This window comes from Lepus europaeus, chromosome 17 (assembly GCF_033115175.1).
Source record: "Lepus europaeus isolate LE1 chromosome 17, mLepTim1.pri, whole genome shotgun sequence".
In the NCBI taxonomy this organism is placed as follows: Eukaryota; Metazoa; Chordata; class Mammalia; order Lagomorpha; family Leporidae; genus Lepus; species Lepus europaeus.
The window spans coordinates 10089162-10106120 of NC_084843.1; the positions used below are offsets into that span (position 1 = coordinate 10089162).

Here is a 16959-nt window from a genome sequence, read left to right on the forward strand (position 1 = left end):
GGACCACACGGTATTTGAGGCACTCCAGGCCAAGTGACTCGCTCAGTCCTCACACAAGGTTCCTTGCCTGATGGATAGGAGACTAAGGCACATAGAAGTCAAGCCACCTGCTCCAGGTCACACAGGCTGCTGATGTGAAGCTGGGCACATCCAACAGGTTAGAGCAGATCTCACCGGAGAAGGTGAGAGGCAAGGAATGAAGAATGGCAAATGCTTTTTCTCCCCGTTGGAGGAGAAAGATGGAGACGCAACTGTCCAGGACATGGGTATGTCCTAGAAACGCTGGCAACAGCCATCCTGGATGAAGCTATGTGTCGGGGCTTTTCCTTGAATTCATCTAATGTCCTAGCTGCTCTGCTGGGGAACACAGTATCCCCAATGTACAAGTAACAAAAGTAAAGCTCAGAGGCGCAAGTGAACACACAGAGGCACAGTGAGTGACAGCCGGACCCCAGCCTGAGCTACCAGACTCCAGGTCAGAGTCCTGATCTTAGGGATCCTCTTCACCCAACAGCTTCATTTTACAGATAGGGAAACTGAGGCTGGGCTTACGTCTGAAATGCCGTTTGGTTTTTTACTGACTGTACTACACAGCACCCACGCAGTAAGATAATGCCTTGAAATGAGCAGGCAGGATCCAGGACATGGCCTGTTTTGTGTACATATTCCACAGGCTGGGAACCCAGAGCTGTAGGAGAAAATGGACTCAAATTCAGGCGAGCAGGGCTCTGTGTCCCTGACCAAGACACGTAACCTCTTGTCTGTGACTGCTTCCTCTAATATCAGCACTCCTGGCCAAGCATCGCTGCTGGGAGGGCCTCCCTCACAGCCACTGGATACTCATGCATGACAGGCTGAGAGACGAGCCAGTGGCCTAGGAGCTCTCTGCTCCTGGGAGGGCGTGTCATAAAGCCCACCTTCTACAGGTGAGGCAAGTTAGGAACTGACTAGCGGGCAATTTGCCAAATCGCAGAGCTGTGGGCACCGATGTGAACCAGCTACCCCAGAGCCCACACCCACCACCCAGCAGCAGAGTCCAGCACATGCTGGTTCTGGGCTCCTCTCTCTTTGTTGCCCTGGAAAGACTGTTGATGGATGACCCAAACCAGACACACAGACCAAGGCAGCCTCTGCTCCAGTCTATCTGTGCCCGGAGGCCTGAGCAGTGCACACCTCTGCGTGCAGGGAGGGGACAGGAACAGGGACGAGGCTAAGTCCCCCAGGGAATCTTACTCCCTAAATGACAGTGTCTCCCACCAGGGCCCTACCATGAGCTTCTGCTCATGAAAACACACCGGAAGTGCCATCAATCCCTGCCATGGCTCTACCCAGAAAGCAGGTTGACCCTGGCACAGCCCCAGAGGCTTCTGGGAAAGGACAAAGCACGGAACAGCGCGTCTGAGGGAAGGACGTGAGGATGCCAACAACTCCTAGCAGCCAGAAGGGATCAAGGCCAGCACAGCCTCGACGTCAGGACAGTAGAGAAGAGCTTGTCACCCAGGGTTCATCGACATCAGCCCAACAAGAGCCCCAAGTGCCTTTCCCTGCAGAGGGATTATGAAGACCACGTTGGGACACGCAGACACTGGAAAATAATGACTTCCCCTCGCAAAGGAAGGCACGGCCGAGCACTCTCACAGAGAGCCTGCAAGTTAAACCGTCACAAGCAGTGCCTCTCTGCTCCCTCCACCCTCTCTAAAACCGACTTCACCGCGGTCTTCCTTGGAAGCTTCCCACCCCAAAGAGGACCCTGCCACAAGTCCACACGGTGGTGGCATTTTCTACGAGAACACATCTTCCGGACACAGCCCGGTTGGAGCAAAAAGAGGCAAGGGCAAAGGGGATCTTTCGCTGGATTTCTTTTAAGCCAATTAAAGAAGCTTTCAAACCCTTATCATTCTTCAACTCTCTGAGACTTACCTGGCCTTCAAAGACTTCCCAGCGATACTGAATTACCCAGCCCTTGTCCATGTTTGTGCCCAATTACACTAGAAACCACCATCCTACTCAGCTCTGAGCCCACACTATGTGGCTCCATGCTTGCCTCATGGCAGGTGCTCTTCTGTGCTGAACTAAGTCCTAACTAACCTAAAGCAGTCCATGGTCTGGTTCTATCTCTGTCTTTTTCTAGTTCTTTCGCCCCACAGATACTCCAAGATAAACCCTAGTCAGTGGGCCCATGAGCCCCTTGCTGTCATGCCCACGCCCTTACACACCTGCTCTTTTCTGTGTAGCACGCCACTCACCACCTCTCCTGCTCACCCATGTCCCCGAGGAGGGAGGAACCACAGAAGGACCCTCAGTGGGGTCTTGCTCTCCGGCAGCCAGCGCTCAGATCCTGGCCCCACCACTCGTGGCTATAGACAAGACCTTGGCCATTTGCTTTGCTTTCTCCATTGAAATAATGAGGTTAACCTCATGGGATTCTGGGAAGGAGCCACCGAGATACTGCTTGTAAAGTGACAGCCCAGTGCCTGCACTCGAGAAACCCTGACTGTTGTTGGAGGTCACGACGATGATGATGATGGTGATGAAGCTCCCTAGAGGCTCACCTGAGCCTTCCTCTCGGTCCTTTCCTGATTCCATTTGGTACTAAAGGATGCTGCAGGGCCCCTGAGGGTACCCCCCAGGTTCTGATTGGATGCCCAATCACCTATGTCCCTTGTGGCTCTCCTTGTCACAGCAGGTGACCACTACAGAGGACAACAAGGCGTGGGATAAAAAGCAGCACCCAACACCCGCTGACCTGATGCTGGCACTCTGCTTAGCCTCGCCGACTCAGCAAGAACCCGTGACCTCTTCTGAATGAGGCAGCCGCCTTCCCACCAGGGGGCTACCTGCTTAGGAAGAAGCCAGAAGACGTGAAGTAAAGACTCAGTGCATCCAGAAAGGATTCCCAGCCTGCATGTCCGGCCAGCAGGGGAACAGTGAGAACCCAGGGCCACAAACTCCAGGAGCCAAGCCGGCCCAGCCACGCCCACTGTCATGTTGACAGTCAGGAGCTCAGAGCGCCCCAGAGAGAAAAGCCAGTGAGGGTGCCCCCTGGTGGTGCCATTGCCACTCACTCTGCCCTTAACCCCAACCATTATTCTGTTCTATCTTGTTCCATTTGTCCAACTGAGTCCACAGACAGACAGACAGACACACACAACTCTACAGTCATTAATTACCCAATAAAGAAACATCTGGGTCACTACCATCCGCCTTTAAAAAAACATACTGGTTAGGAAATTCAAAAGTTCACCTTTAGATTAAAGCATTTCAATCCAAAGTGAAAGAGACTCCAGGATTGTTTGTGCATTAAATAATGAAATTTGAGCTTTGGAAAGAAAGGAAGCTCTTTTAAACAGTGAAAACACATGCTGTATCAGAAATTCTTCTACAAATGTCTGGAGGTCTTAAAGGATCTAAACAGACAAATGATATTTTACATTAAAGGCTTAATAAAATCCAAGTGAACAAATCTAATTTATGTGATGACAAAGTATTTTTCATCTTTGTGCTACAGGTATAATACATAGATGTACTGCTTTCCTCGTGTTATCATGGAAAGACAATAAATCCTATGACCAAATCGTGACTTGCATCAACTACTATTAAGGAAATCAAAAGCTGAACTTCCCTCATTAGGGGACTGGAGGGAATGGATAAGCAAGTGTAGCTGGATAGCCCCCTCTCCTCTGAGAATCCCAGCACTGAATCACTCCTCTTCTGTCCCACTGCTGCCACTGCCAACATGCAAATTGCCCCATCCTATCTGTGTCGGTAGCCAGAATATTTGGGCATTTGTATTAGACTTCAAAACAATCCATTGTTCATAAATCTAGGGCACAGCCACAAATTTGCTGCAATATCCCAAATAAGCCTTCATCGCCACGTTGTGTTTTATGGCATATGAAATGCAAAACCTTGCAAAGGAGTGGGGATCGGCGATAAATAAATGCCTCTCCCTCTTAAAGCCACGAAGTCAACTCATTAAACATACATGGCTCCCTTCATTTTAAAGATCTATAGAAGATCTGAGCCAGAGCAGGAATGGAAAAGGTCTGATTTTAAACTTAGGGGCTAGCAATGCTCTGCTCAAAACCACCCTCATTTTTAAATTCATCTGAGATTTACAAAAGTCCAGTTCACTCTCCTGCAGAACGGTACTTACGTAAGAGCAGTTACAGCAGTACTTTAATATGTATGTGGTATTACAGCAATTCACAGACACAAAAGTCTTTCCATTCATTTCTAACACAATCTCATCCATGAAATCAGGGGGATTTCTTTCAAAAAATAAACACATGCAGGATTCCTCATGTGCTCCATAAAAAGCTCTGGGCAACAGGAGTGACTCTTTAAGCCACAAGGCTGCCCGCCCAAGAGTTCTCCTCTGGGTCCATACAAAGGAGGAGGCGAAATACGGCCTCTGTTTCAGAAAGGTTTGACAGCAATTCTCCAGGAGTTAACCCGCATCAGCAAGGAGTCCTGGACACCCGTCTCACATCCCACAGGGCAATCCCTGGGCTGAGAACTGGACTCCAGGGCTGGCTGCTTGGAGCTGGGTCACCAGTTGTGTGACGTCAGGCAAGTTCCCCTGTGTCTGGTGTGGAAACTGCAGCTGCAAAATTTGGACAATGATGACACCTTTCCCTCTGGGATGCTGGGTTGGACCAAGTAAGATATCCTCCCGGAAGCTTCCGGAGAACTGCCTGGCACACAGGAAGTGACGTGTAAATGTTGCAACTACCCTGTGGTACGGGCAGGAGGTAAAACAAATCCTAATAAATCAACCAGCTCTTTGGATGCTTGCCCGTTTATTCTAGAAGATAAGAAACCATCCAGAAAGTGGGCTGCAGTGGCCTTATCAATGGTCACTTGTTACAGACTAGCTTAAACCAGAAAAGTGATTAACAAAACTATTTGTGGTGCTTTATGTTGGCAAAGAAAGGTTTATCCTAAAAGAACGGGAGACAGGAAGTTCTTGTCAATGACTTCTACTCTTTATTTACTGTCGATATCTGGAACAACTCAACACAGCTCAGGTGAGCAAGTCTCCAATGGTGGAGGCAGTTACTACTTCTCACAGGACCAAGTAGCTCCCACCACGACCTGAAATTGAACTGTCATCAGGTGACTGCTCACTTTCCTTTCTTCCAAGCTGCCCCCTACCGTCAGCTGAGAATACACAAACAAAGATAAGACCCATCTGGCTCACACGTGGGATATGGTCAAAATGGCCATGAACTTGTGGTACTTACAAACATGAGGCGGGTAGGTATGTTGTCTGATTGCACCAAAGGATTTTTATAGAGCCAGATCTCTTCTGGCTGGATGACTCTCTGGAATGGATCCAAAAACTCTGTAAAACTGAAACGAAACAAAAAAAGAGCGCATGAAGACTGAGCATTCTGCTGCCACGGGCAGTTCCCAAGGAGACCACTGCTGCACACCCCCGGAGGGTAGGGGGGAGTCCAGCCTCCTGGGGGCAGAGAGAAGTAGGCTGCCCCTGCTGATGGCTCAGCCAGCTCCAACCTGAGAAAGACTGGGAGAATTCTTGAGCCTCTGTGGAATCTTCTAAGGCCACCTGCCAGCAGTAGGGCACAGCTGTGAGGCCGACACTCAAAGACACCAAGAACGAGAGGTTCCCAAGTGAGCTAGAGGCAGACGTGCAGCATGGCGGCTAAGACTGCCAGGCAAAACTGGCAGTACAGCCTCTGGAATGAAGTGGGCCTGAGCTGGAAGAAAAGTTAAGGGGCAACTGCCTTCACTGGGCCAAGAGCTGTCCTCCCCTCAACGGGCCACGCTGATGCTCTGTTGCCCATGCTGCCACTGCCATCCCTAGGGTCAGAGTAAGGATGGCAGGAGAGTGCAGAGAGAAGGAAAGAGGGGGTGAGGTGCATTCTGGGGCTGTGGACAGGACATGACAGCCTTGAGCCACCCCCCTCCTCCTCCCTTCTCCCTCCGGGACACGTTCACACCCAAGAACTCCCAACACTCAGTTGCCTGTGCCGTGTTGTCGTGGCTGGGCAGCAAGAGCAGTGACTGGCTGGAGAGAATGTGGAGGATGCTGGGGCTTGAGTTTGGTTTTTTGGACGCCAGCCATCACCTCCCAGCTCTCTAGCCCAGCTTCCCCAGATGCATGGGTTCAACACGGCTTCAGATGTTGTTCGAGTGAGCCAAAGGGCTATTTGCTCCTTGAGTGTCAGGCTAAGGAAACTCAATTTGGAGCCACTGAGAGAGCCGACAGAGAAGCACGGGACAGGAGTTCCAGTTCCTAACGATGGCCCTGGCAGTGGTGAGGCTGTGACATGGAACAGAGCAGGGAAGGGCAGACGGGTGGGTACCCATCCCGGCAATAGATGCCTGCAGAGTAGAGGAGTGGACAGTGTAGAAGGACACACAGGTGGCAGGTGGCAGCTCATTCCAAGGTCTCTGGTTTGAACCAAGATGAGCAGCCCAGGGGTGGAGGGTAGGGTGGGGGTGGGGTTAACCATCACCAGATCTAGGAAACCATCTAGGGTCCCAGGTTGCTCATAACCTCCCTAGTGCAGTACTGACAGTCCTGTAGTCCAGGACACCCTCAGTCTTGGGCAAACCAGGACAGAGAGTCGTCCTAAACTTAGCATCCCAACCCCTGGACATAGCCTTGGTATCTACCTTAGACTTGGGATATCCCATGATCACAATCTGTCTGGACCCTCAGCTACACGGAGGCCAGGCAGGGCCGTGGCACTCAGGAGTGATCTCAGAGCCCACCAGGAGAGCCAGACCATCAAAGGTGCTCAGAGACTACAGGGACAACAGCTGTCACAGTATTTTCAACTTGATTAGCCTCACAGTCATACTGAGAGTCCAAGAGATCTAAAAGTCAACCGTTCGTGTCTATACCTGTCTCTTCTCCTTTTCCTACCCCAGCCTTCCCCAGTGGTGAAGTTTTAGGTCCTAAAAATCTGCCTATTGAGCCAGGCATTTGATGCAGCAGTTTAGATGCCAGTTGAGATTTCTACATTCAACGGGTCCAATGCTGACCTGCCTGGGCCAGTAGCCCCTCTAATCTGAGGAGCAAAACTACAAATATCCCACGGTCTGGGTGTCCCAACCCCACCTGTCAGGAGAAGGCCAAACAGCAGCAGAATGAGGCCTGCCCACAGCTCCTGCTGGAGGTCCTGGCTCCCAGGGCCTGCCGGGGCTAAGCCTACTGCTCTCGCATACCAAACAGGTGCACTGCACAAACCCCCTTCCACACACACACACACACACACAGTGACAGTTCATTCTCAAGACTACTCGTGGGAAAAAGAACCGCGTACCCCGAGCAAACGGGCTGCAGCTGACTCCCTTCCAGGGTCATGCAGCGTCACTCCCATCGCTGCCTGTTAGTTAGGTGAGTCCCAAGGTCAGCCCACATTCAGGGAGGTGGCTGGCTCTCCCTCCAACTGGGTGCGGCAAGGCACCACCACAGAAAAGCAGGTGCATGAGGGAGCCCCACTCTCAGAGACCCTGAACCATGCCTTCCCCTGCGGCTGGCCCCAGGGCTAGGGGTCTGGACACACAGCCAAGCACCTTCCAGCTTCACCTCACTGTCTCCCCTTGGCGACGTTTCTAAAGCCTTGTGCGCCAGCCGTCTGCACAGTGCCTCCCCTGACCCCGAGCTGCCACAGCCCGTGCACATCTATCAAGCAAATGATATCCCCTGGGAGCAGCAGAACTGAGAAAGACAGATGTCCCTTCTGCAATCACGCTCCAGCCCCCAGCGTCTGCTCAGAGAATCCAGACAGCGGGCAGCTCCTCAGGGGGGCCAGGTCTCAGCAAAGAAAGCAGGGGTCCACGTGGGAACTTGTGCTGGAGGCATTCAAGCTGCTCCCAAGAGAGGACACATCCAGGCCCAGAAACATCCTTCTCTGAACTCTTCAAAAGCAGGCTGGAAACCAAGAAAGGACAACCCTGCTTCTAGGCACAGGCTGGGGCCTGGTCTTACCTGACCTCTTCCTCCTCCCCACTCCTCCCCCCTACCACCATCCTGCTCCCGCCATGCCCGGGCTCATTACCCACTGAGAACTCCCTGCAGTGTGTAAGGCCAGCAGTTCCCAAGCTTCAGTGTGCCCCAGAATCCCATGGGGTCTTTTTTTTTTTTTTTGAAGATTTTTATTTTTTTATTTGAAAGTCAAAGTTACACAGAGAAAAGAAGAGGCAGAGAGAGAAAGAGAGAAAGAGAGAGAGAGAGAGAGAGAGAGAGAGAGAGAAATCTTCCATCTGCTGGCTCACTCCCTAACTGGCTGCAACAGCCAGAACTGCGCCCATCCGAAGCCAAGAGCCAGGAGCTTCTTCCAGCTCTCTCACGTGGGTGCAGGGGCCCAAGGACTTGGACCATCTTCTACTGCTTTCCCAGGCCACAGCAGAGAGCAGGGTCAGAAGTGGAGCTGCCAGGACTCAAACCGGTGCCCATGTGGGATGCCGGCACTGCAGGTGGCAGCTTTACCCGCTACGCCACAGCACCGGCACCCCATGGGGTCTTGTGACTGCAGATCCAGCTACAGCAGGGCCAGGGGAGGCCCTGGGAGCTGGCCCTTCCAGCAGGCTTTCCGGTATTGCTACCGATCCAGGGGTCAAACCTTGAGTGGCAAGAGCCTAGGGTGTCAGCATCACTCAGCAGCTGCTGGAAAAGGCAGGTTCTGTGGCTGTCACTGACCTCGTTGAGTCCAGGTCTACATCCAACAAGAGCCCCGGGGGCTCTGTACAAGCTGTGTTGAGTCCCACCCAGTGCTCCAGGGAAAGCCAGGCTTCCCAGGGGCTGGCCGGTTTTGCCTCATTCTCCCCCGACCTGCACTCTTTAGCTTTCTCTAGAGTGAACCCTTGTTGAAAAGTAAACAAGTTTACTATGGGAGAAATCCACACCACTCCTTCATAATAACACTGGCACTCCTTCAGGAGGGGCTGGTAAACATCAAAACAAATAGGACGGAAACAGAAGCGTGCTATCAAATCCCACCTCCTGAACAGAGGTCCATCTTCCCCAAGGGGGTGACGAAGCTTTGTCGCACAGACCTTCCACGCCAGAAGGAACAATGAACCGCAACTACGGGGTGGGGAGCGGGGAGTGGGGAGCGGGGAGTGGTCCTCTCCTTGACTTTGGTGCTGGCAGGTCCCATCCACGCACAATGTAATCTCGGCATGCTTGGGGTGGGCACTGGGCCCAGTAGTTAAGCTGCTGTTTAGGGCACCCACACCCAATACCAAAGCGCCTGGCTGGGTCCAGAGCCCCACGTATGGGCACCCTGAGAAAGCAGCAGACGATGCCTCAAGCACATGGATCCCTGCCACCCAAGTGGGAGGCCTGGATGATGTTCCTGGCTCCTGGCTTCAGCCTGGCCCGGCTCTGCCTATTGCCAGGATTTGGAGAGTAAACCGGAGGATGGACGCTCTCTCTCCATCTGTCTCTCTCTCTACCAAATAAAATGACAATAAATTAAAAATAAACTCACTGTGCACACGCATAGCCCCTCAATCATCTCAAGTACCACTCAGGTCACAGTAGGAAAAAAACCACAAAAACCAAAGACGAAAACTCACAGGCACCATCGTCCGGGGCCACTGGGTAAAGAGGAAAATGGCCACGCTGAGTTAGTAACGCGCGAGTGTCCACTGTCCCTGACCAGCCCAGCAACTGATCTCCCAGCATTCCCCAGGGCTGGCCGCAGGGCACATGGACAGGTGGGCACACCACATGGTTTACTTGTACTTCCAGTAAGTGCAGGGCAGACAACAGTGGCTGCAACGGAGCCACTCGAGGGCCTCCAGGGACAGCATCTTCCGGGCTCTCTGGGGGCCCCACTGGGAACCGAGCTGGGGTGACCACGGAGTCGCTCAGTCCTCTGCACACACTGCCTATCACCAGTGCTGAAGGGCGGGCAAGGGCTCCTGAGACCTCATCAGGTCTGAGGGTCAGAAACAAACAGAAAGGGAGAGAGGGCCCCGAGTGAGGCGGAAGCATGGAGAGCGGACGCAAGGGGTCACGCATCAGTTGCTTCAAAGAACAACTGCTGCTTCATGAGACCGCGTTGGCGTGAACACAGTACTTTCCTCACTGTTATCAATCACCCCGAAGCGCGAGCCAGTGCCAGTCTGACCTCAACATAACGGACTTCTTCCTGACCACAGCATTCACTGAATGCTAACACTGTCCACCTGGTTTCAGTTGGTGGAGATTCCAACTACAAATGAAGTGCTGGAACTCTGCAGATCAAATGTTTCCACGTAAAAGCATGGCTGAAGTACACTTATCATTTTCTTTGATGAGAATTATAGCTGTCCAAAGTCAAGTAACTTGCTGTTGGATCTGAATCCAAGACATGCTGCTAATTTCTTTGCTTTGAGAGTCAGACAATTCCTAGTCCAGGCATATCTTAATTTTTCCTTGCAAAGTGCATACAGTGCTAAAGCTCCTTGGGGTTCTCATGATAGAGTCTGAAGAACCTGGAAAACATTCCCAATAAAAATTCAAAGACATTCTTCTAATTTCCACCAAGAAATTCTCTCCTGAGTTCATGTACAGTTCATACACAGTAATGTAGACGCCTAAATCTGGCTCAGATGGGATTCTTAGCTATACATACATACAAGATGCACACATATACCATGTATACACGCACACACATCACACACTCACACACACATACACACATATTACACACACAAGATGCACACATATACCGTGCACACACATCCATATCACACATGTGCACACACACCTTACACACACACGAGATGAATACACACACCGTGCACACACCACACACACATGCACACACCATACACACACATCACATACACACAAGATGCACATATACTGTGCACACATATGCACACACATCACACACGTACACACATTACACACACAAGATGAACACATATACCGTGCACATACACACATGCACATGCACACACACATCAAACAAGATGCACATACATTGCACACACATGCACATCACACATACATCACACACACATCACACAAACACATGCAGGCATCACACACACGAACACACAAGATACACACACACCATTCACATATATCACACACACCACACATACCCCAAGCTTGACTTTATGTGAGCAGGGGCAAGCTAAAGCAAACGATTTCCTAAGATCCTGAGAGAATCTACTAAAATTAACTAGAAAGGAGGGAAAGGAAGGTCTGAAAGAGAATGAAATACTACAGGCAGAAAGCTAAAGCAGGAGTAAAGTCAAAGCAAATCACGACAGAAACCAAACATCTGTACCTGCTGGCCAGACCTTCACTGCTCATCACTCTTCCACGCTGAACCACGAAGTCACCATCTGCCTCCTCCCCTCCTTCGGCCCCTGAGTGTTGGGTGCAATTCCAAGGGCACACATGGCATCACCAGGGCTCTCCAGGCCTTTCGTCAGCCTGGCATCCAACAAGAACAAGGCCCCACACCTCAGACGACGTCCAGACTAGGGTCAACCGCGGTAGCATCCAGACTCCTGACAAATGAACCATGTACTCGCACACCCCCACACATACATGTGAGCACACATGTGGGTACACTCACACACACGTGAGTATACACATACACACACATGTGAACACACAGCCATACTCCTGGCAGCTCATCCTATTTCCATAGTTCAACGTGACCTACACAGCCTGGGCTACACATATGGTTACACAGGAGGAGGGGGTAGGGGACAGAAACGGGCTATCGTCTATGCTGACGGTTTATTCATTCAACACTATTTCAGTCTACAACATGCCAGGTAGCATCCTGTTGAGTCAAGACAGTCAAGGGACCCGAGTCTGAGCACTTGGGAATGAGACGCCAGGTTCTCAGAGGCATCAGGACGCTGCACAAACACGACGCTGCCACCCCGCTCTGCTTGGAGGGGTGGGGGCATCCCAATTGACAGTGTAATCACCAGGCCAAACCCCTGCCCCTACAGTTATTTTAGTAAGAGGAAGACCTTCCTACGGTTAGAGGTGCAGAGGTGGGGCCTCTGCCTTGTGGAGGGCGCCATGCAGGTGCGCCTTCTCGGCCGGGTGGAGGGCGCCATGCAGGTGTGCCTTCTCGGCCAGGTGGAGGGCGCCATGCAGGTGTGCCTTCTCGGCCGGGTGGAGGGCGCCATGCAGGTGTGCCTTCTCGGCCGGGTGGAGGGCGCCATGCAGGTGTGCCTTCTCGGCCGGGTGGAGGGCGCCATGCAGGTGCGCCCTCTCAGCCGGGTGGAGGGCACCATGCAGGTGTGCCTTCTAGCCGGGTGGAGGGCGCCATGCAGGTGTGCCCTCTCGGCCGGGTGGAGGGCGCCATGCAGGTGTGCCCTCTCGGCCGGGTGGAGGGCGCCATGCAGGTGTGCCCTCTCAGCAGGGTGGAGGGCGCCATGCAGGTGTGCCTTCTCAGCCGGGTGGAGGGCGCCATGCAGGTGTGCCTTCTCGGCCGGGTGAAGGGCGCCATGCAGGTGTGCCTTCTTGGCCGGGTGGGGGGCGCCATGCAGGTGTGCCTTCTCAGCCGGGTGGAGGGCGCCATGCAGGTGCGCCTTCTCAGCCGGGTGGGTGACCAACACCAGAATCTTGCAGAAAGCACCGGAGGTTTTCTGGGACAGAAGGAAGGAGCGGAAAAAGACGACACGACCCTAGGAAATCGCGCCCACCAACTCCCTCCTACCTGTCACTCAGACAGCAGCTTCCCAGACACCTGATTTGATTCACCTCGCCCCTCGCCTGGAGAAGGGAGACCTGCCTCCCCGAACCCAGCCTGGGGCCAGACAAGGAACCGCAGCAGGAGCCTGGCAGCAAGAGCACAGTCAGAGACCATCTGCAGCACCCAGGAATCCGCACGCTGCTCGGCGCCACTGTTTGCAAACATTCCCAAGAGGGTGCCTGTTCTTCGAAAGTAAGTAACGGAAGACTGGAAATGTTTTCATGTCTGAACTCACACAGCAAATCCTGGTCTACAACAGCCCAGCGGCAGAGCCTATGACAGGAGGGTCCTGTGGGGGCTCCATGACCTAGAGGAGCCTGCTAAACCCCAAAGGGCAGGTGTTTGGCCTAGGGATTGGAATACCCACACCCACATCAGACCGTCTGGGGTTGAGTCCTGGCTCCACTTCCAACTCCGGCTTCCTGGAAGGCAGCAGGTGATGGCTCAAGTACTTGGGTCCCTGCCACCCATGTGGGTGACCTGATTGAGTTCCTAGCTCCAGGCATTGGCCTGGCCCATTCCCGGTTATTGTGGGCACTTCGGGAGTGAACCAGAGGATGGGAGCTCTTTGTCTGTTTCTCTCCCTATGTCTGTCTCTATTTCTCTTTTTACTCTCTGCCTCTCAAATAAATACATAAATATTTTTAAAGCGCCTCCTCCTCTGAAATGGGCAGAACACTCTGCTGGGAGGTGGTGAGAATTCAGGACAGGACCCACAAGAGGCACTCAGGAACTAGTATCAACACAACTAAGCCCTGAAAAAGTCCTTATTAAAAAAAAAAATTGCACACCAAATAAAGTATGTTCACTTATTTCGATCCTGATTCAAAGAAACTCTTGTTGCTTTCATGCAGTGGTCAAAGTTACTTTGGGAAGTCTGTAGCTGTGACTGGATTTCAGGAAAGTGTGAGAATGGGAAGGGCAAGAGAAAGAACGGGAAAATAAAATCAGGAAGAGAAACTGGAAAGAGCTTGGGTCTTCGATAGCCCTCGGGTCAAAGGAGCCTTTTAGCCAGGGCCACCGGGAACTGTCTCCTGGCTCAGATGCAAAGCAACTGCTTCATGGCAGGTGACTCGGAGGCAGGCCACTGAGCTGAGACTCCATGAAACCACAGAATCCGCCTCCCATAGGCTCCCTCCAGGGCTCCCCAGACCTCAGACTGCCCCAGCAGAGCCAGGAGCCCAGAGACCACCAGGACTGGATTCCTCGCTGGGCCACAACAATTTCCCATGGGAAAGGACACTCGGCACAGAACCCACCCAGCCCACACAAACGGAGGCGACACCAAAGACAAACTAGCAAGAGATGGCCCAGGGCGAAAGTCGCGCTTCTGTGCTAGGAGACCTCGGTCTCCACTGAACCTGACTTTGGAGTGTCCAGTGAACTGTCCATTCCTGAAGCTAGCAGGAGCCTTTGGGAATTTAGCCAGAGCCTACAGCACCCTGGGACATTCACCACACCCTGGACCAGGCCATAGCAGGACCCTGGGGACACACCACTGAGCAGGAATTGAGGCAGGAGGGAATGCCACTCAGTGCTCTGTGGAAACACCGTGATGAGGGGACTTACCTTGAAGGGCTTCTTCTGTTGCTGCTGCTTTAACTAAAAGGCACCACCCAGACAGCACACGCTCCCAAACAGGGGCCCGGGCCGTGTCTTTGAGATTCTCCTGCCTTGTAACCTCAGCTGACTGCCCTGGGGGCAGAGGGCAGGGGGACAGGTGGCATTTGGCCATTCTGCTGCTCCCTAGAGGTCTCAGCTTGAGGACGCCAAATGAGCACCACCCTAACCCAAAGGCCCTGACTATTTCTTTATGACCTAGTGTCCCCCCTGCAAGGACAACGCAGTCTTCAGTTAGGTTGATGGGTGAAATGGAGCAGCCACGGGCCAGAAGGTCAAGGTCACGATCATGGTCACAGTCATGGTCACGGTCTGGGGCCAGCCAGGATGAGATGGGGGTCTGACAGTGCAGGGCCCAGGACAGAGCTGAGACCATCTGAGTGTGAGACACGGTGCTGGGATCAGCTCCTGCAACCCCTCAGCCTGCTCGGCAGCTGCGCACTGGAGAGGCAGCCACTTCTCCTCTGCCCTCGGCTGCAGTTTTTAAGCAAATAAGGGGTCCTCATTGCTCCCCCAAAAGTAAGCATCACTGGGTGTTTTCACCACTGCCTGCCCTGCAAACCCTGCACTCCTCAATGCAAAGTCCAACAGAGACACCAGCCTGTGGACCTGGACTTGACCTTGGACAGCTGGAGACACTCGCTCCCCTCGTTGGCGTCTGTGGCTCCACCAGTGGCCAGTGCCTGAGTCAAGTACCAGCAACGGTGGCCTCCTGGCTGAAGTCAGCTCTGTGGTTGAGAACGAACCACTCAGTGGGCATCTTCTAAAGAAAAAGATGGGGAATAACAGGGTCATTGCCACTGCCGAAGGATTCAGCGGCCCCAGGCAGCACATCAGCTTTGATTAGAGCCGTGTCCCTAGCCCTGGGTGCAGAGCCTGGCAGGTAGTAGGTTCTCAGTAAATGTCTGTTGAGTCAATGAACAAGCTCCCTAACAGATGTCTCAGTAAAGACCCAGGCCTCTGCCACATGGACTCCTGGGCGCAAGGCTGGCAGCCCTTGCACTGAAGCCATCTATCGCTATCTGCTCCAAGCTGCTTGGTGGTAGAAGAAAATGAAACCCATGGTCAATATTTAAAAATGAGGACAGAGCTTCTACATCACAATCGGAATATCCGCTTTCTGTTGAGGAATGCCGGCTGGCACCCACATATCCACATCCCTCTGGGTGACAGTCAATCAAGATGCAGCTGCCCAAACTGGACCAGGCAGATGCCCAACTTATGGGCTCTCCGATCCAGGCAGCCACACCCCACTCTCACGTGGATGGCACAGTGTGATCCATGAGCTCCCCTCTCCTGGCTGCTCAGACGGGCTTGGACCCTCTCTGTGAGGCCAGTTCCCCCATGGAGAGGTGCACCTACCTGCTCCCAGGGAGCCTGGCTTTCCCGGGTGCCAACTTGCTGAGTGGTTTATTAAGACAAGTCAGTCTGCAGCAGTTGTGTCTAACTGCCCCTCCACCACCACCACAGGGCCCCCAAGATCAATCCGTGCTTTGCTCTCTTTCTCACCTGCCCTCAGGGCTGGAACTGACCCTGCCGCCCTCACTGGGAGCCGGGTTTGTATCACAGACTGCCTCAACTGCTCCTTCTGCACAGTAACGAGATACCATCAGCAGAAGCACTAGAGGAAGGCGGGAAGAACAGGAGGGAGGGAGGGGTCAGCTCATCGTCTCTGTGAGCATCCACCTGCCAGGAGCCTGCTCCACACATTCTACTCCTTATCTCAGCAGGAAAAGTGGGCACTGTTATCTCCAGAGAGAGAAACAGAAGCTCAAAGAGATTTCTTGAGCTGCCATTCAGCTAACAGGCAGCACAGCTGGAGCTTGGACTTCTAACCACGTTCCTGGGCTCTTTCCATTGCACCCATTTTTGGAAATGTGGTGCACAAACAGATGGGATAGGTGGCCACAGGTGACCTCATGGCAAGACTGGGGGCTGCCTGGTGGTGCGCGATGCCGGCTGATCTCGCGTGTTGGAGGAGGGGTGGGAGGAGCTGCCTTGCCTAGATTCAACCACCAGCTCCCGTCCAGCTTGCCCTGCAGCGTCGTTAGGAAATGCGCTGATTTGTTCACTCGCTCACACACTGGCAGCGCAGCGAGGTGGCTAAACAGAAAGCAGATTCTGAAATCTGCCGCCCTGCGCTGGACCCTAAGTCAGACCCCTTCACGTCTGCGTGGCTCAGTCTGCTTGCCTGTGACGGCGCGTTATAAACCAAGAGGCCAGCGCACAGTAGGCAGGCTGAATGAATGTCCCTTTTACTATTCACTCAGCACCCGCCAACATCCCGCCACAGAGCCAAACCCGCCTGAGGAACCTGACCCTACTCTAAGGGGGCGTGGCCCTGCGCTCCACCCACCCGTGAGTCCTGCCAAGACTCCCAACCTGAAGGACTGCTGTTTGCTGTGAGCGTGGCCAGTGGGCAGCGTTGTCTCCCTCCTTCTGTGCCTCTTGTCCTTGCTTTACACTGGCCTGGGCTGGAAGCAGGCCCCTGAACCTTGGAGGCCACTCCTAGTGGCCACATGAAGACCAGGGCTTGGCTTGAGGGAAGAGAAAAGGGGTATCCTGCCAGCCCCAACTCAGAGACTCAACTCCTGCACAGGTGCAGTTTGGAAAACATCTGTTGGGCCTGAAGGCTGTG

The 16959-nt window shown here is 53.1% G+C and overlaps 1 protein-coding gene across 1 annotated transcript in view; it reads right to left on the bottom strand.

The window, feature by feature from the left end:
• The window catches only part of PLPP4 (phospholipid phosphatase 4), a 123371-nt gene that overhangs the window by 77330 nt on the left and 29082 nt on the right, over positions 1 to 16959 (bottom strand). Inside the window, exon 2 of the mRNA XM_062214512.1 lies at positions 5247 to 5355. Coding sequence (XP_062070496.1) covers positions 5247 to 5355 — 109 coding nt within the window. The remainder of the gene's footprint in view (positions 1 to 5246; positions 5356 to 16959) is intronic.